The 16,128-nt window shown below is 43.0% G+C and overlaps 1 protein-coding gene across 5 annotated transcripts in view; it reads left to right on the forward strand.

The window, feature by feature from the left end:
• The window catches only part of LOC142161489 (erlin-1), a 133,188-nt gene that overhangs the window by 70,073 nt on the left and 46,987 nt on the right, over positions 1–16,128 (forward strand). For 4 of the 5 annotated variants that reach the window (XM_075217166.1, XM_075217163.1, XM_075217167.1 and 1 more), the window contains exons 2-4: positions 12,319–12,432; positions 14,235–14,316; positions 15,569–15,615. In XM_075217166.1, coding sequence (XP_075073267.1) covers positions 12,326–12,432; positions 14,235–14,316; positions 15,569–15,615 — 236 coding nt within the window. In that variant the 5' untranslated portion in view covers positions 12,319–12,325. Of the gene's footprint in view, positions 1–4,726; positions 4,746–12,318; positions 12,433–14,234; positions 14,317–15,568; positions 15,616–16,128 lie in introns of those variants that run through there. The other variant, XM_075217165.1, reaches the window with a different exon arrangement.

The following is a 16,128-nucleotide window of genomic DNA, read 5'->3' on the forward strand; positions in this document are numbered from 1 at the left end:
CAGCATTGCTGCTTCAATCCTCTATTACCTCTGAGTGAATGCAGCCTCAACCTACTGCTGTGTTATGGACTTCTCTCAGTGAGTTCAAGTATATGAACTGCAAACCTTTAACCATTCGTGTAAATTGAACTTCATCTGTTGCTGCTACATGAAATACAAACCATTAACCATTCGTGTGAATTCAGCTTAATTCTATCTGCTGAAATAAATACCTTGGTTAGTTATTCCTCATGTGGATTCACCTTCTTTGCACCTGCTTGTGTACTTATTCCAGCGGTTGTCTTCTGTATGGTTTTTTCTCCTAACATCTTGTATACAGGACTCAAGCAAGCTGTATGAGCAAGACATTCATCCGGCCCCCCAGTTTCCACTACACTCCTGCCACAGCTAGTCCCTGGGGTACCGAGATGGATCCTAGAAACAGAAATTTAAACAACAATGTGCACCCTATCCAAGCAGACCACACAATAATGCCCATGATTCACCTGGGTCAGTATAGCTAATACTATATTAGTGAGTGTAAGAGACAAAGTGCAGGCTTTTTCTGACTGTTTGCTGACACTATTGCAGGTTCTGATTTATTGTTTACAGACATGATTCAATAGTTGCTGCACAATACATAGAAAATAAGTCAGTGGTCTGTGTGCCAAAGTTCCTTGGATAAAGAGCTGACAATCTGGGCAAAGTGAAGAAATACATAAGCAGGCTTGGAGCATTGGACAAATACTTCAACATGTAGTGAGACACCAAATGCATAACTCCACAAGCCAGCCCAGCTTGGCCTGTTGATTGTAAAACAAACAATTACTACGGAAATATTAGCTCACATTGAACTTTAATTAATGTACTTAGGTTATACCTTTGTGCACATGAAGGTGGCCACTGTATTGTAACCTGAAAGTGTCTTGTAAGGTTAACCACAGTATTCTCTGTAACAGTGGCTTGTGGGTTTTAGCTATATCTTGGTTTTAGAGTGTGGATTGTGTTGATTTTGTCTGGAAAGTACCTCAGAAACCATCAGCAACTAAAATAGCAACTTGACTAATGTGGCTTATGCAGACCCACAAATCTAATGGTTTCAAACATCAATATTGTATGCAGCACACACACTTTACAATTACATGTTATTAATGCAAAACACTATAGATACTTACATTCATCCACTGCCTTCACGATGGGCACATCCTCCAAAACATTGCAACATCTGGGGGTAAATGTATCAAGCTGAGAGTTTTCCGGCGAGTTTGAAAAACCAATCAGATTCTAGCTATCATTTATTTAGTGCATTCTACAAAATGAAAGCTAGAATCTGATTGGTTGCTATAGGCAACATCTCCACTCTTCAAACTCGCCTGAAAACTCTCAGCTTGATACATTTACCCCCTGGTGTTCAATATTAAAGTATAACATTTGTAAACAAAATAAGCCTGGTGAGACCTCAATAGAGAGTAATATTGGAAGGGCAGAGGTGACTATAGTACAGGAGCAGTTAGAGAGGTAGCAAGTGACCCAGAAGAAACCTGTGTCTAGATGGACAATTAATTGAATGATGTGTAGGAGAATAGGGGGTGAATCACTGTCCAAAGCAGCAGAGAGTTACAGTTAAATGAGTATCTCTAAAACATTCTAAAAAATTTTTTGGGGGAACACAATTACAGTAAGCAAATGAATCATTAAAATAAACTGAAACTACCAACTCCTTTGTAAACTAAAATTTCTAAACTCATGCATGCTGGTTTCATTTCATTGCTTAGAAGTGTTGCAAAGCAAGTCATTGCAGGAACCCATAATGCCTGTCTTCTTTCTGTTTCAAATATAAAAGAAAAAGCATTCAACCTTTGGCCATTTTAAGTATAGAAATTAATTGCCTGTGTTCTTTGTGCCCACATGTACTTTCAAGCATTAAAATCTGAAAAGGGATCAGAAAAAGAAAGGATTTGGAAGCACTCCTATCCACATTGAAAGGGTAACTTAATAATTACCACTAAATAGTTACGGGCAAAAGCCTTTATTAGTAATAGAAATCATATCCATCTGGATGATGGTATATAACCTCATTGGTAAAAAAGTGAAATATTAAAAAGAAAGATATAGAATATGGTGAAAAGAAAATAGAGCAAAGTGTATTAAAATTAAGGATAGTGGAGCCAGGTAGTATGATAATACAATAAGACGATCAATTACCAAAACAGTGGTCACCTAAGAGGCCACAAGTAGATACTATATTTATGGGCAGGTGAGGGAACTAATTTTGGTATATGTGATGTTGAATTGAATCACATAACTAGGAGCATATATAGCAAGTATAAATTGATGGGGATCGATGCAAATATTAATAAATCAGAGTGCCAATATAGTGATATTTATTGGTCAAGATCACCAAAACAGAATAGTTTGGATAAAATAATACCCCAAACAATTATGTGCCATACTGTTTCTCTAGATGTCCATATCTGATAGTAGGACAGGGTTAATCGTATGTAATAATCTGGTATAGGCACCCCAAATGACTGTTGCAAATGCCATAGATTACCTGGCTAAGATATGTATAAAGCGCTCTTGCTAAGGATATCCTAAAATGTCAGCCCCATAATAGGTGATAATTATTAATGGAGATTGGCAACAGAAGCATAGGTAAAAGAATATCCCAGATCAGTATGTGCTATAATGTTTATATTAGAAGTCCATGACTAGTAACAGCATTGATAGAATGGACATGTATAGTACCATAAATGTAGGTGCACTAAACTGCTATAACACATGCCATTGATTCCCTAGCTAAATATGTATCAAGCGTTTAGTGAGTTCTAAAACAATAACCACTCAGTCAGTATTATCAGAGCGCTAGCGGCACCACTGCTCGCTGGCTCCACTTCCGGGTATGACGTCAATGTTGCAAGTAATATTATTATACTTTATGTTAGTATTAGTATACATGGCTGCATTTCCATATCGTGACATTTTCACTCTGCATGTACCAATGCCCCCTGTGCCCTGCATCTACCACACATGCCCCCTGTGCCCTGCATCCACCACACATGCCCCCTGTGCCAGCCCTGCATCCACCACACATGCCCCCTGTGCCAGCCCTGCATCCACCACACATGCCCCCTGTGCCAGCCCTGCATCCACCACACATGCCCCCTGTGCCAGCCCTGCATCCACCACACATGCCCCCTGTGCCAGCCCTGCATCCACCACACATGCCCCCTGTGCCAGCCCTGCATCCACCACACATGCCCCCTGTGTCAGCCCTGCATCCACCACACATGCCCCCTGTGCCAGCCCTGCATCCACCACCCATGCCCCCTGTGCCAGCCCTGCATCCACCACACATGCCCCCTGTGCCAGCCCTGCATCCACCACACATGCCCCCTGTGCCAGCCCTGCATCCACCACACATGCCCCCTGTGCCAGCCCTGCATCCACCACACATGCCCCCTGTGCCAGCCCTGCATCCACCACACATGCCCCCTGTGCCAGCCCTGCATCCACCACACATGCCCCCTGTGCCAGCCCTGCATCCACCACACATGCCCCCTGTGCCAGCCCTGCATCCACCACACATGCCCCCTGTGCCAGCCCTGCATCCACCACACATGCCCCCTGTGCCAGCCCTGCATCCACCACACATGCCCCCTGTGCCAGCCCTGCATCCAACACACATGCCCCCTGTACCAGCCCTGCATCCAACACACATGCCCCCTGTGCCAGCCCTGCATCCAACACACATGCCCCCTGTGCCAGCCCTGCATCCAACACACATGCCCCCTGTGCCAGCCCTGCATCCACCACACATGACCCCTGTGCCAGCCCTGTATCCACCACACATGCCCCCTGTGCCAGCCCTGCATCCACCACACATGCCCCCTGTGCCAGCCCTGCATCCACCACACATGCCCCCTGTGCCCTGCATCCACCACACATGCCCACTGTGCCAGCCCTGCATCCACCACACATGCCCCCTGTGCCAGCCCTGCATCCACCACACATGCCCCCTGTGCCAGCCCTGCATCCACCACACATGCCCCCTGTGCCAGCCCTGCATCCACCACACATGCCCCCTGTGCCAGCCATGCATCCACCACACATGCCCCCTGTGCCAGCCCTGCATTCACCACACATGCCCCCTGTGCCAGCCCTGCATTCACCACACATGCCCCCTGTGCCAGCCCTGCATTCACCACACATGCCCCCTGTGCCAGCCCCGCATTCACCACACATGCCCCCTGTGCCAGCCCCGCATTCACCACACAAGCCCCCTGTGCCAGCCCTGCATCCACCACACATGCCCCCTGTGCCAGCCCTGCTTCCCACCACACATGCCCCCTGTGCCAGCCCTGCTTCCCACCAAACATGCCCCCTGTGCCAGCCCTGCATCCACCACACATGCCCCCTGTGCCAGCCCTGCATCCACCACACATGCCCCCTGTGCCAGCCCTGCTTCCCACCACACATGCCCCCTGTGCCCTGCATCCACCACACACTCACACACACTAGCACCCCTTCTACTTACCTTTTTGTACACGAATGCAGCCAAGATCCAAAAGAACGGATGGCGCTCCTGCACGGATAACATGGCTTTTTAGCAGCCCGCCTAACACTTTGTAGCATGTGACCGCTGCGATCACATGACCCGGTGACGTCATATTGACGTGCCAGGGTACCTATGTCGAAGGGGATTTAGCCGCTACCATAACGGGAGTGACGGAACGCATTTTGAGTGAAACCCGGAGAGTTTCTGAGTGAGTAACGTGAGCGCTAAAGAGTATTATGGAAAAGCTTTGTGTGTAACACCAGTGATGGGGAGATTAGGGGTATCAGTGATGCAAGTACACCCTAGGGGGAGTTACAGAGAGGGGCCATCGGTGTTCAGCGGAGGGATCTCTTATTTGGTGGGTGCAATAAAAGTCCCCGCTGTTGACAACTAATATGTTCTGTACATGCGATTTCTCTCGATGTATTTGTGTTTCTTAAGTGAATATTCTTATTATTTCTAAATGCCATGCTTAGCTTGCCACTTTCAATCCCTTTACAGCAACCGTTGGTTGCAGGGTGAATTCTATAGATTGTCCAGAACTGAATTTCCATAGTCGATACTTAACGATCTGAGTACGCATACTGTGCTATAGCATTACTGCTCAGCTTTTGCTCAACACAGCTTCTTCAGATTTGAAAAGGTGTAATGACTAATCCTTCACTGTCTACTTGTCATAGATTATGATCTACCAGCTGCAAACAATATAAATACTACCGTCTTCTTGTTCTGCTTCTTACTAAATAGCTTTTTGCATTGTAGGGAGTTTTGTCCTAAAGAAAATAGATTTTCAGAATTTTGGAGCCAGTCGGACATTTTATATGGCCAAGGATCATGTGCATCCATTGACCACAAGAGAAATGACTCTCCAAAAGTTAGACTTCAGTAATTTTTTGGGAACATATTAGCTTCCTTGCTCCTGGAATTTGTGCAGCCCTAGAGGCATGTTTTTTTCAGTAATCTATTCATATCTGGTGTTTAAGTCCATAATTTGTTCTAAAATATCAAGCCATGGGAGATGACCTATCTAGGTGTGTGTTGCCTTCACTGTCATCTCTAAATTCCATTTTGCCCACTAGCTATTACTGATCGGTAGGTCCATATCAATAGGTTAAGAAAAAATTGCATCCTGCAGGTATTGATATGTGCTTGAAATAAAACAGTTTACTCTGTACCAATAAATGACCATATGCATATCCTGCTGTTGATCATCATACAATAAGACTTTTCTCTGATCTACAAACCTTCAAGCGTTCTCTGAAAACCTACCTCTTCAGGCAAGCTTATAATATTTTTCAACCACCCTCTTAACCTCACTAGGTTACCCTAGTACCACCCTTTACACAAGTCAACAACCCTCTGACTCCAGACCAACATTGCTGTGTGACTGGATCGCATAGCATACAAATCACTTTTTACCTTTCCAATCTGGATGGACCAATATGCACATGAAGATACGTGGTTCCCAAGTCACTCAGACACTGTATTAGAGGAAAAATAGAAGGATGATTTATTCTGCAGAACAGGATTAAATACAGTACAGCCCCCTTAACAATAGCAGGTCCAACAAGTGAGCAAATGAGTTCAAATAAATCCAGTGGGATAGGTACAGCACAGCCCCCTTAACAATAGCAGGTCCAACAAGTAAGCAAATGACTTCAAATAAATCCAGTGGGATAGGTACAGTATGGCCCCGTTAACAATAGCAGGTCCAACAAGTGAGGAAATCCGTTCAGATAAATTCAGTGAGATTGGTTCCACAGCACATCTCTGGCAGAGCATCATCTCTTGGCCAAAGTTAGTCACATTTGTGTTTAGCTCCCAGGGGTAGCCTCTTTTATCACCTCTTAATTCCACCTTGGGAACTGCCTGCCCATGGGAGTTTGAAAAGGTCTCTATTGTTGGGCTTCTCACACTATCCAGCCCCCTCCCTTATTTCCCTAGGTGTCCTCCCTCAGTTGACCCCTGCTGGGACCGGATCCTGGCTGTCTGTAGAGCTCACTAGTGGACAATAGGGAGCAAACAGAAATAACAATGATAGCTTAATTCACTCAACTCCTGAGTGTTCCCTGTGGAGGTGGAATTTAACCCCTGAAGTACTTTTTCAAGGAGATGTTATAATTCCATCACTAATACTTCCTGATGATAACATGGCTAAAAAGTGCAGTCCGGGTATGGATTAGATTAAGGGGTTGTAACACTGGTTCATTACACCATATACGTTTCTTTACATTACTCCCCCCACTTTTTAGTCTGTGTACCCCGTGGTGAGAGAGGCTGGCTGGACAGCTCCAGCGACGCGACGAGGTTTGAAGTCTGGTTCCTGCTGACGGGACTAGCCATCGGCGTTCCTGTGATCTTTACCCTTTTTATGAGAGATGGAAAAGTTATTGTCTCTTGCACAATCAGGGGTTCTGTTAATTTGTTGGGAGTACTTTTTGGTCGTCATATCAGTCAGCGGCTTGGCAATGGTGCTGTACTGGGGCATGAACTTGCGATAGTACCCCGCTGTCCCAAGGAAGGCTAGTGCCTGTTTTTGGTTGGTGGGGTGAGGCCAATTAAGGATGGCATCAAATTTTGCCGGTTCCGGATGAATATTTCCACCACCAACCCTGTGCCCGAGGTACAACACCTCCTCCATCCCCATCTGGCATTTGTCTGGTTTGATCGTCAACCCTGCCTGGCTAATCCGGGCTAATACTTGGGCCACATCGTCCAGGTATGCCTGGGCAAACTCCTCACACCCTGTCAGCAAACGGTCTACTGTACGCTGAAAGGTGGCCGAGGCATTCTTCATTCTGAAGGGCATGGCAGCAAACGGTGTGGTGAATGCAGACTGCTCCTGTGCCTCTCTGGTAAGGGGTAACTGCTAGAACCCCTTACTACGGTCCAGCGTGGACACATAGCGAGCCGCCCCCAGCCTGTCTAACAGGGCGTCTATCACCATCACTTCGTTCAGTTTCCTATAATCCACGCAGAAGCGTGTACTCTGTTCTTTCTTGGGCACTAACACCACACTGCCCGCCCAGGGACTATTGGATGGTATAGTGACCCCCCCAGTGCCAGCATTTCATCAACCTCTTTTTTGATCATGTCAAGAACCTTGGGACTCACTCGATATGCGGGTTGTCGAATAGGCCGAGCCTCCCCGGTGTTGACATGATGGGCCACTACCTGAATGCGCCCAGGCCTCTTGATGAACTGAGGCCGCGCTACCTCCAATACTCCCTTCATCTCCTGAGTCTGAGCTCCTTTTAACTGCTGGCCTATGGGCACCGCCTCAACCTCTAGGTCATTTTTGGTTGCTGTGAGAATGTCCGGTATGGGGTAAGTCTCTTGGTCATCCATAGGTGGGCAGCAGATTGCCACGGCCCCTATTTCCCTGGTGACGTACTCATTTATTCTATTAATGTGATAGGTACCCACCCGCTTCCCGTTTTGATCTAGTACAATAACGTAATCTACCCGTCTGTCCACTAGAGTATAGGGCCCTGCCCAGGTCGCCTGTAACCTATGCTTCTGGCAGGTACTAGCATTATCACTTTCTGTCCAACGTCTAACTCTTTCTCGAGCCCCCTGGTTGTAATAATGGCACTGCCGTTCCTGCACCCCCAAAGTATGGTCATGAGCGAGCTGCATCAACCTGTGCAGTCTATCCCTCATTTGTGCCACATTCCAAGACTGGAATGACCCTTCCCAGCTTTTCCGGACTAGGTCAAGAGGTCCCCTTAACCGTTCGAGCATATAATAACTTAAAAGGAGAGAACCCGGTAGAACCCTGCGGCACTTCACGGTACGCGAATAATAGCTGCTGCAATGACTTCTCCCAGTCTCCCTCCGACTCGGCATATGCCAGCAGCAACTGCTTAAGGGTCCCATTAAATCTTTTGCAAAGACCGTTGGTCTGGGGATGGAGGGGGTTGTGCGGAATGGGTGAACTCCAAATTTGTCCCATATCGTCTGCAGCAAGTCCCATTGAAATTGCGTCCCCTGGGCGGTGACTACTTCTTAAAGGAATCCTACACGGTTAAAGATATCCACGATAGCCCGGGCAATATGTTCAGCTTCTATGGATGCTAGTGCCACTGCCTCGGGATATATAGGGGCGTAGTCGACTGCGGTCAGGATGTACTTCTTCCCTGTTCGGCTTGGTTTCTTAAAAGGTCCCACAATGTCCATGGCTACCATCCTAAATGGCTCACCTATGATGGGCATGGACTGTAGGGGGACCCGGTGAGGGTAGACCCGACGAGGGGGTTCCCCGAGGCGTTTGCATACATCGCATGAGGATCTTATAGTGTTTGACCTCCTGGTTAACTCCAGGCCAGAAGAAATGTCGTAGCAATCGGGCACGGGTTTTACAAACTCCTAAATGACCAGCTAGGGGGATGTCATGGGCTAATGCTAGTAACCGGCGATGGTACTGCTGGGAAACAATCGGCTGTTTCCTAACCACTCCTGGCTCTAGAGGATCAGCCTTGGCGGACACCCGGTACAACCTTCCTTCTTCCCACATGATCCTATCCTCCTGAAGTCCCCAATCTGTCCTGTCTGCTGCACTGCAGAGACCATCTAAAGATGGGTCAGTCCATTGGGCTTCCCTAAATGCATTCCTATCTACCTCCCCCAGATTCATATCAATGTCAGGTAAGTCTGGTACAGTGTTACTCACCGACAGCGGTTCAGGTTGTGTGACAGCTGATCCAACAGGGAATTCTGGTGCTGGTATGGGTGGGTCCTTGGGAGCTATCTCCAAAGCACATGCTCGACTCCATGTGATAGCCCCCACAAAGTAACTGGCCCATCCACCCCCAGATCATTCGCCAGAATAACGTGGGTAGGTAATCCATTCAAAAGTACCACATTCACCTCCCCCGAACACTGGCCCAAATCCAAATTAACCCTGGCCATTGGGATAACTAATCTGGCCTCCCGCCATCGAAATTTTGATTTTCCTGTTCCTTAGCCATTGATTAGGTGGGACTAAACTGGGCCTATTAGAAGTCCCTGCAGTTCCTGGCCATATACTTTTACAGGCTGCAGGTGTACCTTCATATTTGCAGGGGTAGCCTTCCCGATTGCCGCTACCACCTCCACCTGATATACTACTTCCTCCACCTCTGGCGCATCAGGATTGTAGTACCCCTCCCAATCCTCAATTGATGTTTCTTGGCACACTGAAACTCAGGGCACAGCTGGTCTCAATCCAGAGAACGGTCTTCCACCCCGTGGGCAATTTCTAGTGCCCCGGTTGTTGGCAAGTGTAGCACCTCCTAAGGTCGGATGTATGGGTTGTCACCCCCCTGATTCCATTACTGGGTTCCCCTGATGGGTCCTGAACTGCGTTCTCCTCTTCACAAAGCTTTTCTAAGTCCCACTGAGCCAATTTTTCGATTAGGGACCCCTTGGTATCTGTTGAGCTGATCTCAATTTTTCTTGACTGATAAAGTTCCTGCAGGATTCCTTTCTTGGTGTTTCCGTATGTTTGTGCTGCTGCCTTCATTCTGCCGTGCCTTTCCAATTCCTAGCTTGTCACTGAGTTCCCAAATCACTCAGACACGGTATTAGAGGAATAATAGAAGGATGATTTATTCTGCAGAATAGTATTAAATATAGCATGGCCCCCTTAACAATAGCAGGTCCAGCAAGTGAGGAAATCAGTTCATCCAGTGGGATAGGTTCCACAGCGCATATCTCTGGCAGAGCATCACCTCTTGGCCAAAGTCAGTCACATTCGTGTTTAGCTGCCAGGGTGACTTCTTTTATCACCTCTTAATCCCACCTTGGGAACTGCCTGCCCAGTGAAGTTGCAAGAGGTCTTGATTGGTGGGCTTCTTACACTATCCAGCCCCCTCCCTTACCTCCCCAGGTGTCCTCCCTCAGGTAACCCCTGCTGTGTCCGGCTCCTGGCTGTCTGTAGAGCTCACTAGTGGGCAATAAGGAGCAAACAGAAGTAACAATGGTAGCTTAATTCATTCAACTCCTGAGTGTTCCCTGTGGAGGTGGAATTTAACCCCTGAAGTACTTTTCCAAGGAGATGTTATAGTTCCATCACTGATACTTGCTGATAACATGGCTAAAAGTGCAGTCCGGGTATGGATTAGATTAAGGGGTTGTAACACTGGTTCATTACACCATGCCAGTTTCTTTACATTGCAATATCTAGATTTAACCTCATGTATCCGACTTACATTGGCCCATATATTGTAAGCTTGCTAGCAGGTCCATCTTACCTCTGTTTTATCCATTTTTGTTTATTCCTGTGTTTGTCCCCAATTTTGAAGCGCTAAGGAATGTGCTGGCGTAAATGATAATAATGGCAATCAATAGCCGTATACCCCTGTTCAGTTAATCGAGTCCTTCATATGTGATTTGTAGGCTAGTTAAAAAGAAAGCCTAGCTTCTGGATTTAGATCAATATTTGACTTGCATTTATATTGCTAACACAAATGTCCTTTCCACCTATGTGTCATTGGGAATCTCAATAAAGTAGGCAAGTCTTAAATGTGCCTTATCTGTGTACACTTGCTGTTCCAGACATGAGCAAAATAGCTTCTGAAAATATAAAACATTTAAAACTGCGCTCCTAAATAACCTCATACTTTTTATGGAATGAATGGTTAAGTGCAGTCCTGCTCTTAAGTGGCTTGTTCATTATTACAGATTCATTATTTAATAAGGAACTTCTGAGGGCAATTATTCCGTTTTAGGAATTTTGAAAATGGTGCTACTGATTTTTAAGCATTCCTATTATAAACCACCTCAGCAGTTATGTTAACAAAGATCAACAGTGTGCTTTACTTTCAAACTGCTCTGGCAAAATACTAGTCAATTTTGCATACATTATAGCCAGGTAGAATAGTAGTACAAATGCAAAGCCTGCGATGGCCCTTGTGCTACTATGCGGCCGCATCATCAATGACATGTAATGTGATGCGCCGGCCTGTGCGCTGACGCGGCCACATCGCGTGTCATGTGATGCAGCCGCCGGTAATAATGACATAATATTGCATCCGGGAGGGGGGCTCGCCGGCCGGCCCTAATAGTGGTTAGACTGAGCGGCCCGGGGGACCGATGCCCGCCCGCCCCTGGTTGCATCATCCTGTTTTACAGCTTCCATGATAAACTTTCCTGTATACATGGCAAGTCAGTCTTAACCAGTTTATTCTGGGATTAGCACTTATAATAATCGTTAAAGGTAATTTGATCAGTTCACTGTGCTACTTTAGACTGTCCAATTTGTTTCCACATGTTTTAGCTAAAGGGCAGCATGTTGGTCCTTATGAGGTTTCTAAAAGGGTAAGGAGACGCAAGGGATCAATCCATATCAAATGGTCCAGAATTAAATTAATTGGTTGTTTAACCATTTTTTTAAAAATATTTTTTGTGTGTGATGACCCCTGTAAGTTAGTAGTTAGAAACCACTGTTACTTTATTTTTAATTATCTTTAAAATGTAAACACTTCTGCTATGTCCAGTGCACTTTATGCTGCGCTGACCATATGGTAAATAGAACTCTGCAAAATATGACACATGGATGTAAGGAAAATAGTCCCATTATAAGAAATTAGGGTTTGTACATGTAACTTGTTGCTTTTTATTAACTGATATATTAATGTATATTATACTTTTTATTTTCACTGCTAAGGATACTAGGGCATGGTTTTATATAGGCGTTAAACATTAAAGAACTTTCCTATAAATTATTTCAAACATAAAGGCACAACATTGCTCTTCTATTATGTACCTTAATTCAGAAGACTGTATTCTGTTCTTTTCAGAATTACTATGGCACAGTTGGGAGCAGTGGTAGGAGTGGTGACTATCCTAGTTGTCCTAATCTTGCATGCATCCATACATAAGGTGGAAGAAGGTCACCTGGCTGTGTATTATAGGTAATTAATACACATAAAATAAATGAACTTGGATACTTTGTGATAATGTCCTCAGTTTTCAGGCATGAATTTACAGTATTACTGCTCTGAGGAAACATTATAAGGGTCATTCCATGTCCGTTCAATCAGGGTTGTCCACCATCCATCTCAGATTTCTACGAAAATTTTTAGTTAAGAGAGGATGTCAAAAAAACTATTTCTGCCAAATATCTTGACTGGCTGACAATTAGTTGATTAAATATTGATTTTCTTACAGAAACATACCAAAGTATGGTCTCAGTATATGTATAGAAGGCACTCCAGTTCACTAGATAAAGGGAAAATTTTATAGTATTCCCAACTAAATAATCATAATAGTAAATATTTATAGGGCAAAATAAGCCCTTATTACAAAAATCACAAATAGGCGAGATATTTTAAAACCATAAAGAGATGAGTTATAGAAAGAAATATTAAAAAGGATAAGACCTAGGGAAGTATGTGCCGATAGATGTGTGATGTTGTATTTCAAAATATATATACCTTATCAAATTCGCACTATTATTTAACTCTCGTAAAGTGATGGAGCCAAAAAACAATTGTCACCAAGGGGCGTATATCATTATTCTGACACAAGAGACATGGGCAGTGGATAATGAAAAATAGATTTAATTTTAATATATCATTTATAAATCCTATTGGACAGAAGATATTTAATGGCAAACCTTTCTTCATAACAGGTATTCACATATAGGGTTAGTAAGTTTCTCTAAAGGACTGGTTTAAATGTTAGACTAAAAATATAGAGCCTTATATGATTAATAATATCCAATCATATAGACATATTAGGAATAAGTACCCATTGGTACATTCAATGTCACCTAGTAAAGAACCCTCGTATATCTCATTGGTCACTTGATAGTATTAATTGGTATATAGATGCTGCCCAATGGCTCTTATTTCTGCCATGATTGAAAATCAGTTAACTTATTTCATACTGCCACATCAATGTTATTCAAGAGTGTCACATTTCAAGTCCTTATAAAAATCACTCTTATTTTATTGAAAACTACAGCTTTATATCGATTTAATGTAGTAGCCTGTTTATGTGGACCTCCCACTCATATCTATGGTATCCTGCCGTATACTCATAAGTCAGCAATCTACTAAAGATTAATTCTTCCACAAGTCTCCAATGTTTTAAGCTAAATAATATCCCCCAATGGTTATTATGGTAGCTGTATGGCTCAATAAATAAATCACATAAATTACAGAGAGTCGCGGCTAGTCAGTCGCTATCGGACAATTTTTCCGGGTTTGTGACGTCACAACGTTTTTACCGTAATGCAAAGCATGAGGCAGATAAAGTATTTGGTTTGCATTTTTGGATTTGGGAGGAAGAGTTACCTTAGGGGTCCAAATTTTGTGGTGATTCCTTAATAACCACCCGTGATACTTCAAATAACTGGATAAAGAAGCCGCGATTAGTAAATTATTTAATAAATTGGAAAATCAATATTTATTCAACTAATTATCAGACTAAAAAAAAATCAAAAAAATCTGACATGGATGTTGGACATTTCATTCTTTTTGGGTGATCTGATGTGGAATGACCCAGAACAGAAGTAGAAAATCGACTGTAACATCTAGTTTGCCTGTTACATTTTTTGTTTTCTTTTATTTTCTTTATGTATATATTTATGGTTTGTTTTATATTTTTAAAGTTATTTTTAAACTAGTTACGTGTGTCCCTTGCTTTCCCCATCACCTCTGCCCATTTTGCCTCAGATAATACTGGACTTCCTGTTTATTTTGTTTCTTAGAGGAGGAGCATTACTAAGTATTCCTAGTGGACCTGGGTACCATATCATGTTCCCTTTCATCACATCCTTTCGATCGGTACAGGTAAGTGGCAGTATGTGTAGTGTGACATTGACTTACATAAAGTAATTTATTAGTATAAAAGTATTAATATTTGTGTTTAAATGCAGCCGAGCTATCCTGGCAATGTTTAAATGTAGCTTTTTATGTTCTAAGTGATCAGTTGAAGAGCACTGAGTAATCAGACTGCAGGTGCATACCAGAGGTAAAAAAATGTGTTTTACCTAATATGTACATACCCAATTTCTGAATAATGACAAAGAAAAAAGTAATTTGGTGTTTACAGCTTAAAGTGATCACTATTCATCAATTTGTAGCTTTATATATTGTACAAAGTACACTGTGAGATTACATAACATAAACCTACCTGTATAGGGAGCATATTTTATAGTACTAGAGAAGAAATCTATATCCATAGGTTGATGACAACAGGAGAATGGATTCACTCATCTTATTGTTGGAGAATTGTGTTCATAGAGAAAAATTCTGAGGATTCACAAAGTAAATATTTTTTTTCTGACAATGTTTATTAATGATGGTAGGTAGACTTAAATGTAATTGGAAAGAGAGACTTTAAATTGCTACTACACTTTGCTTACAGAATAAATATATTGCTGTCTGTTGCAGAAAAATGCATGAGGTGAAATTATATTAGTAGCTAGGTAATGTCTTTGAATACAGTGTAATAGGAAGACTATAACACTCCCACTGCCAGTGGGAGGTGGGTTACATTGAACTATTGGGAACATAGGTTAGATTGCATACTATAGTGGTTGGTGGTGCAATATACATTGGTTAAATGGTTAATAATTGTTTCAAGGTTCAAATTTAAATTTGGATCCACACTCCTTAGTTTACCTTTTTACATGCCAGTGATGTGATGTATTGCTATCAGATCAGGAAATCAAGGTTACTAGATAATACATTTCTTATTTAGATCTCCCCCTACAGTTCTGGGACAGAGAGAGGCTATAATGAGATAGAGATGGTGTAATGAATAACTGTGACCGGATGTGAATAATGTTGAAGAATAATTAAAGACAACTTGTTGTGTGTGCCTCTGTTAAAATATAATATTAAAGATATAGTAAAAACAGAATCAATGTTGAGATGTGAAACGCAAGAGTGGGGGCAGAGGTTGGGATAATTTACATTTATAGTATGCAAACAAGTCTAAATTAAAATAAAATTAAGTTTACGTACTTCTCAAAAGTGAAAGGTCCTTGTTCAAAATCAAGGTGCATATACCTGACTGCTGTTTGTTTGTTTTTTATAGACAACATTGCAAACTGATGAAGTGAAAAATGTACCCTGTGGTACAAGGTATGTCTGTTAATCTTACGAAGTAAAAAAATCTTATTAAATCCTGATTTCCCCTCTGGTTTAATCATATTATTAGACCAGTATTTTTGTGTAACAGAACAAAGCATTGTAGAGTTGCACAAGACGCAGATCCAGATGCAGTACATGAAATCAGAAAGTGTCAAGAATATCAGAGAGTAACCTATTGTCTAAAAGAAAAAATATAGCATTGCAAAAGATATCAGAGGACAGGATACAGTGTTCTAGAGTCTTGTGGCATTACACCACAGTGTGTGTAGCACATGATTCCACTTTAGTGATACTAGAGATCAAAAAGCACTCCCCAATGAATATTTCCATTTTTAAAAGCAGATCTTTCTGAGCACACGGACATCTCATAGGCGGTGAATTCTACTGCTGCCTGTCCATGTGCTTAATGAGCTGACAGCACATATTCTCATTGTTTGGGAGGGATATTCAAAAGCTTGAGTATTCAGCCCATTTCTGCTTGTCCAAAATAATAATAATATATAT

This window comes from Mixophyes fleayi, chromosome 6 (genome assembly GCF_038048845.1).
Source record: "Mixophyes fleayi isolate aMixFle1 chromosome 6, aMixFle1.hap1, whole genome shotgun sequence".
Classification (NCBI taxonomy): Eukaryota; Metazoa; Chordata; class Amphibia; order Anura; family Limnodynastidae; genus Mixophyes; species Mixophyes fleayi.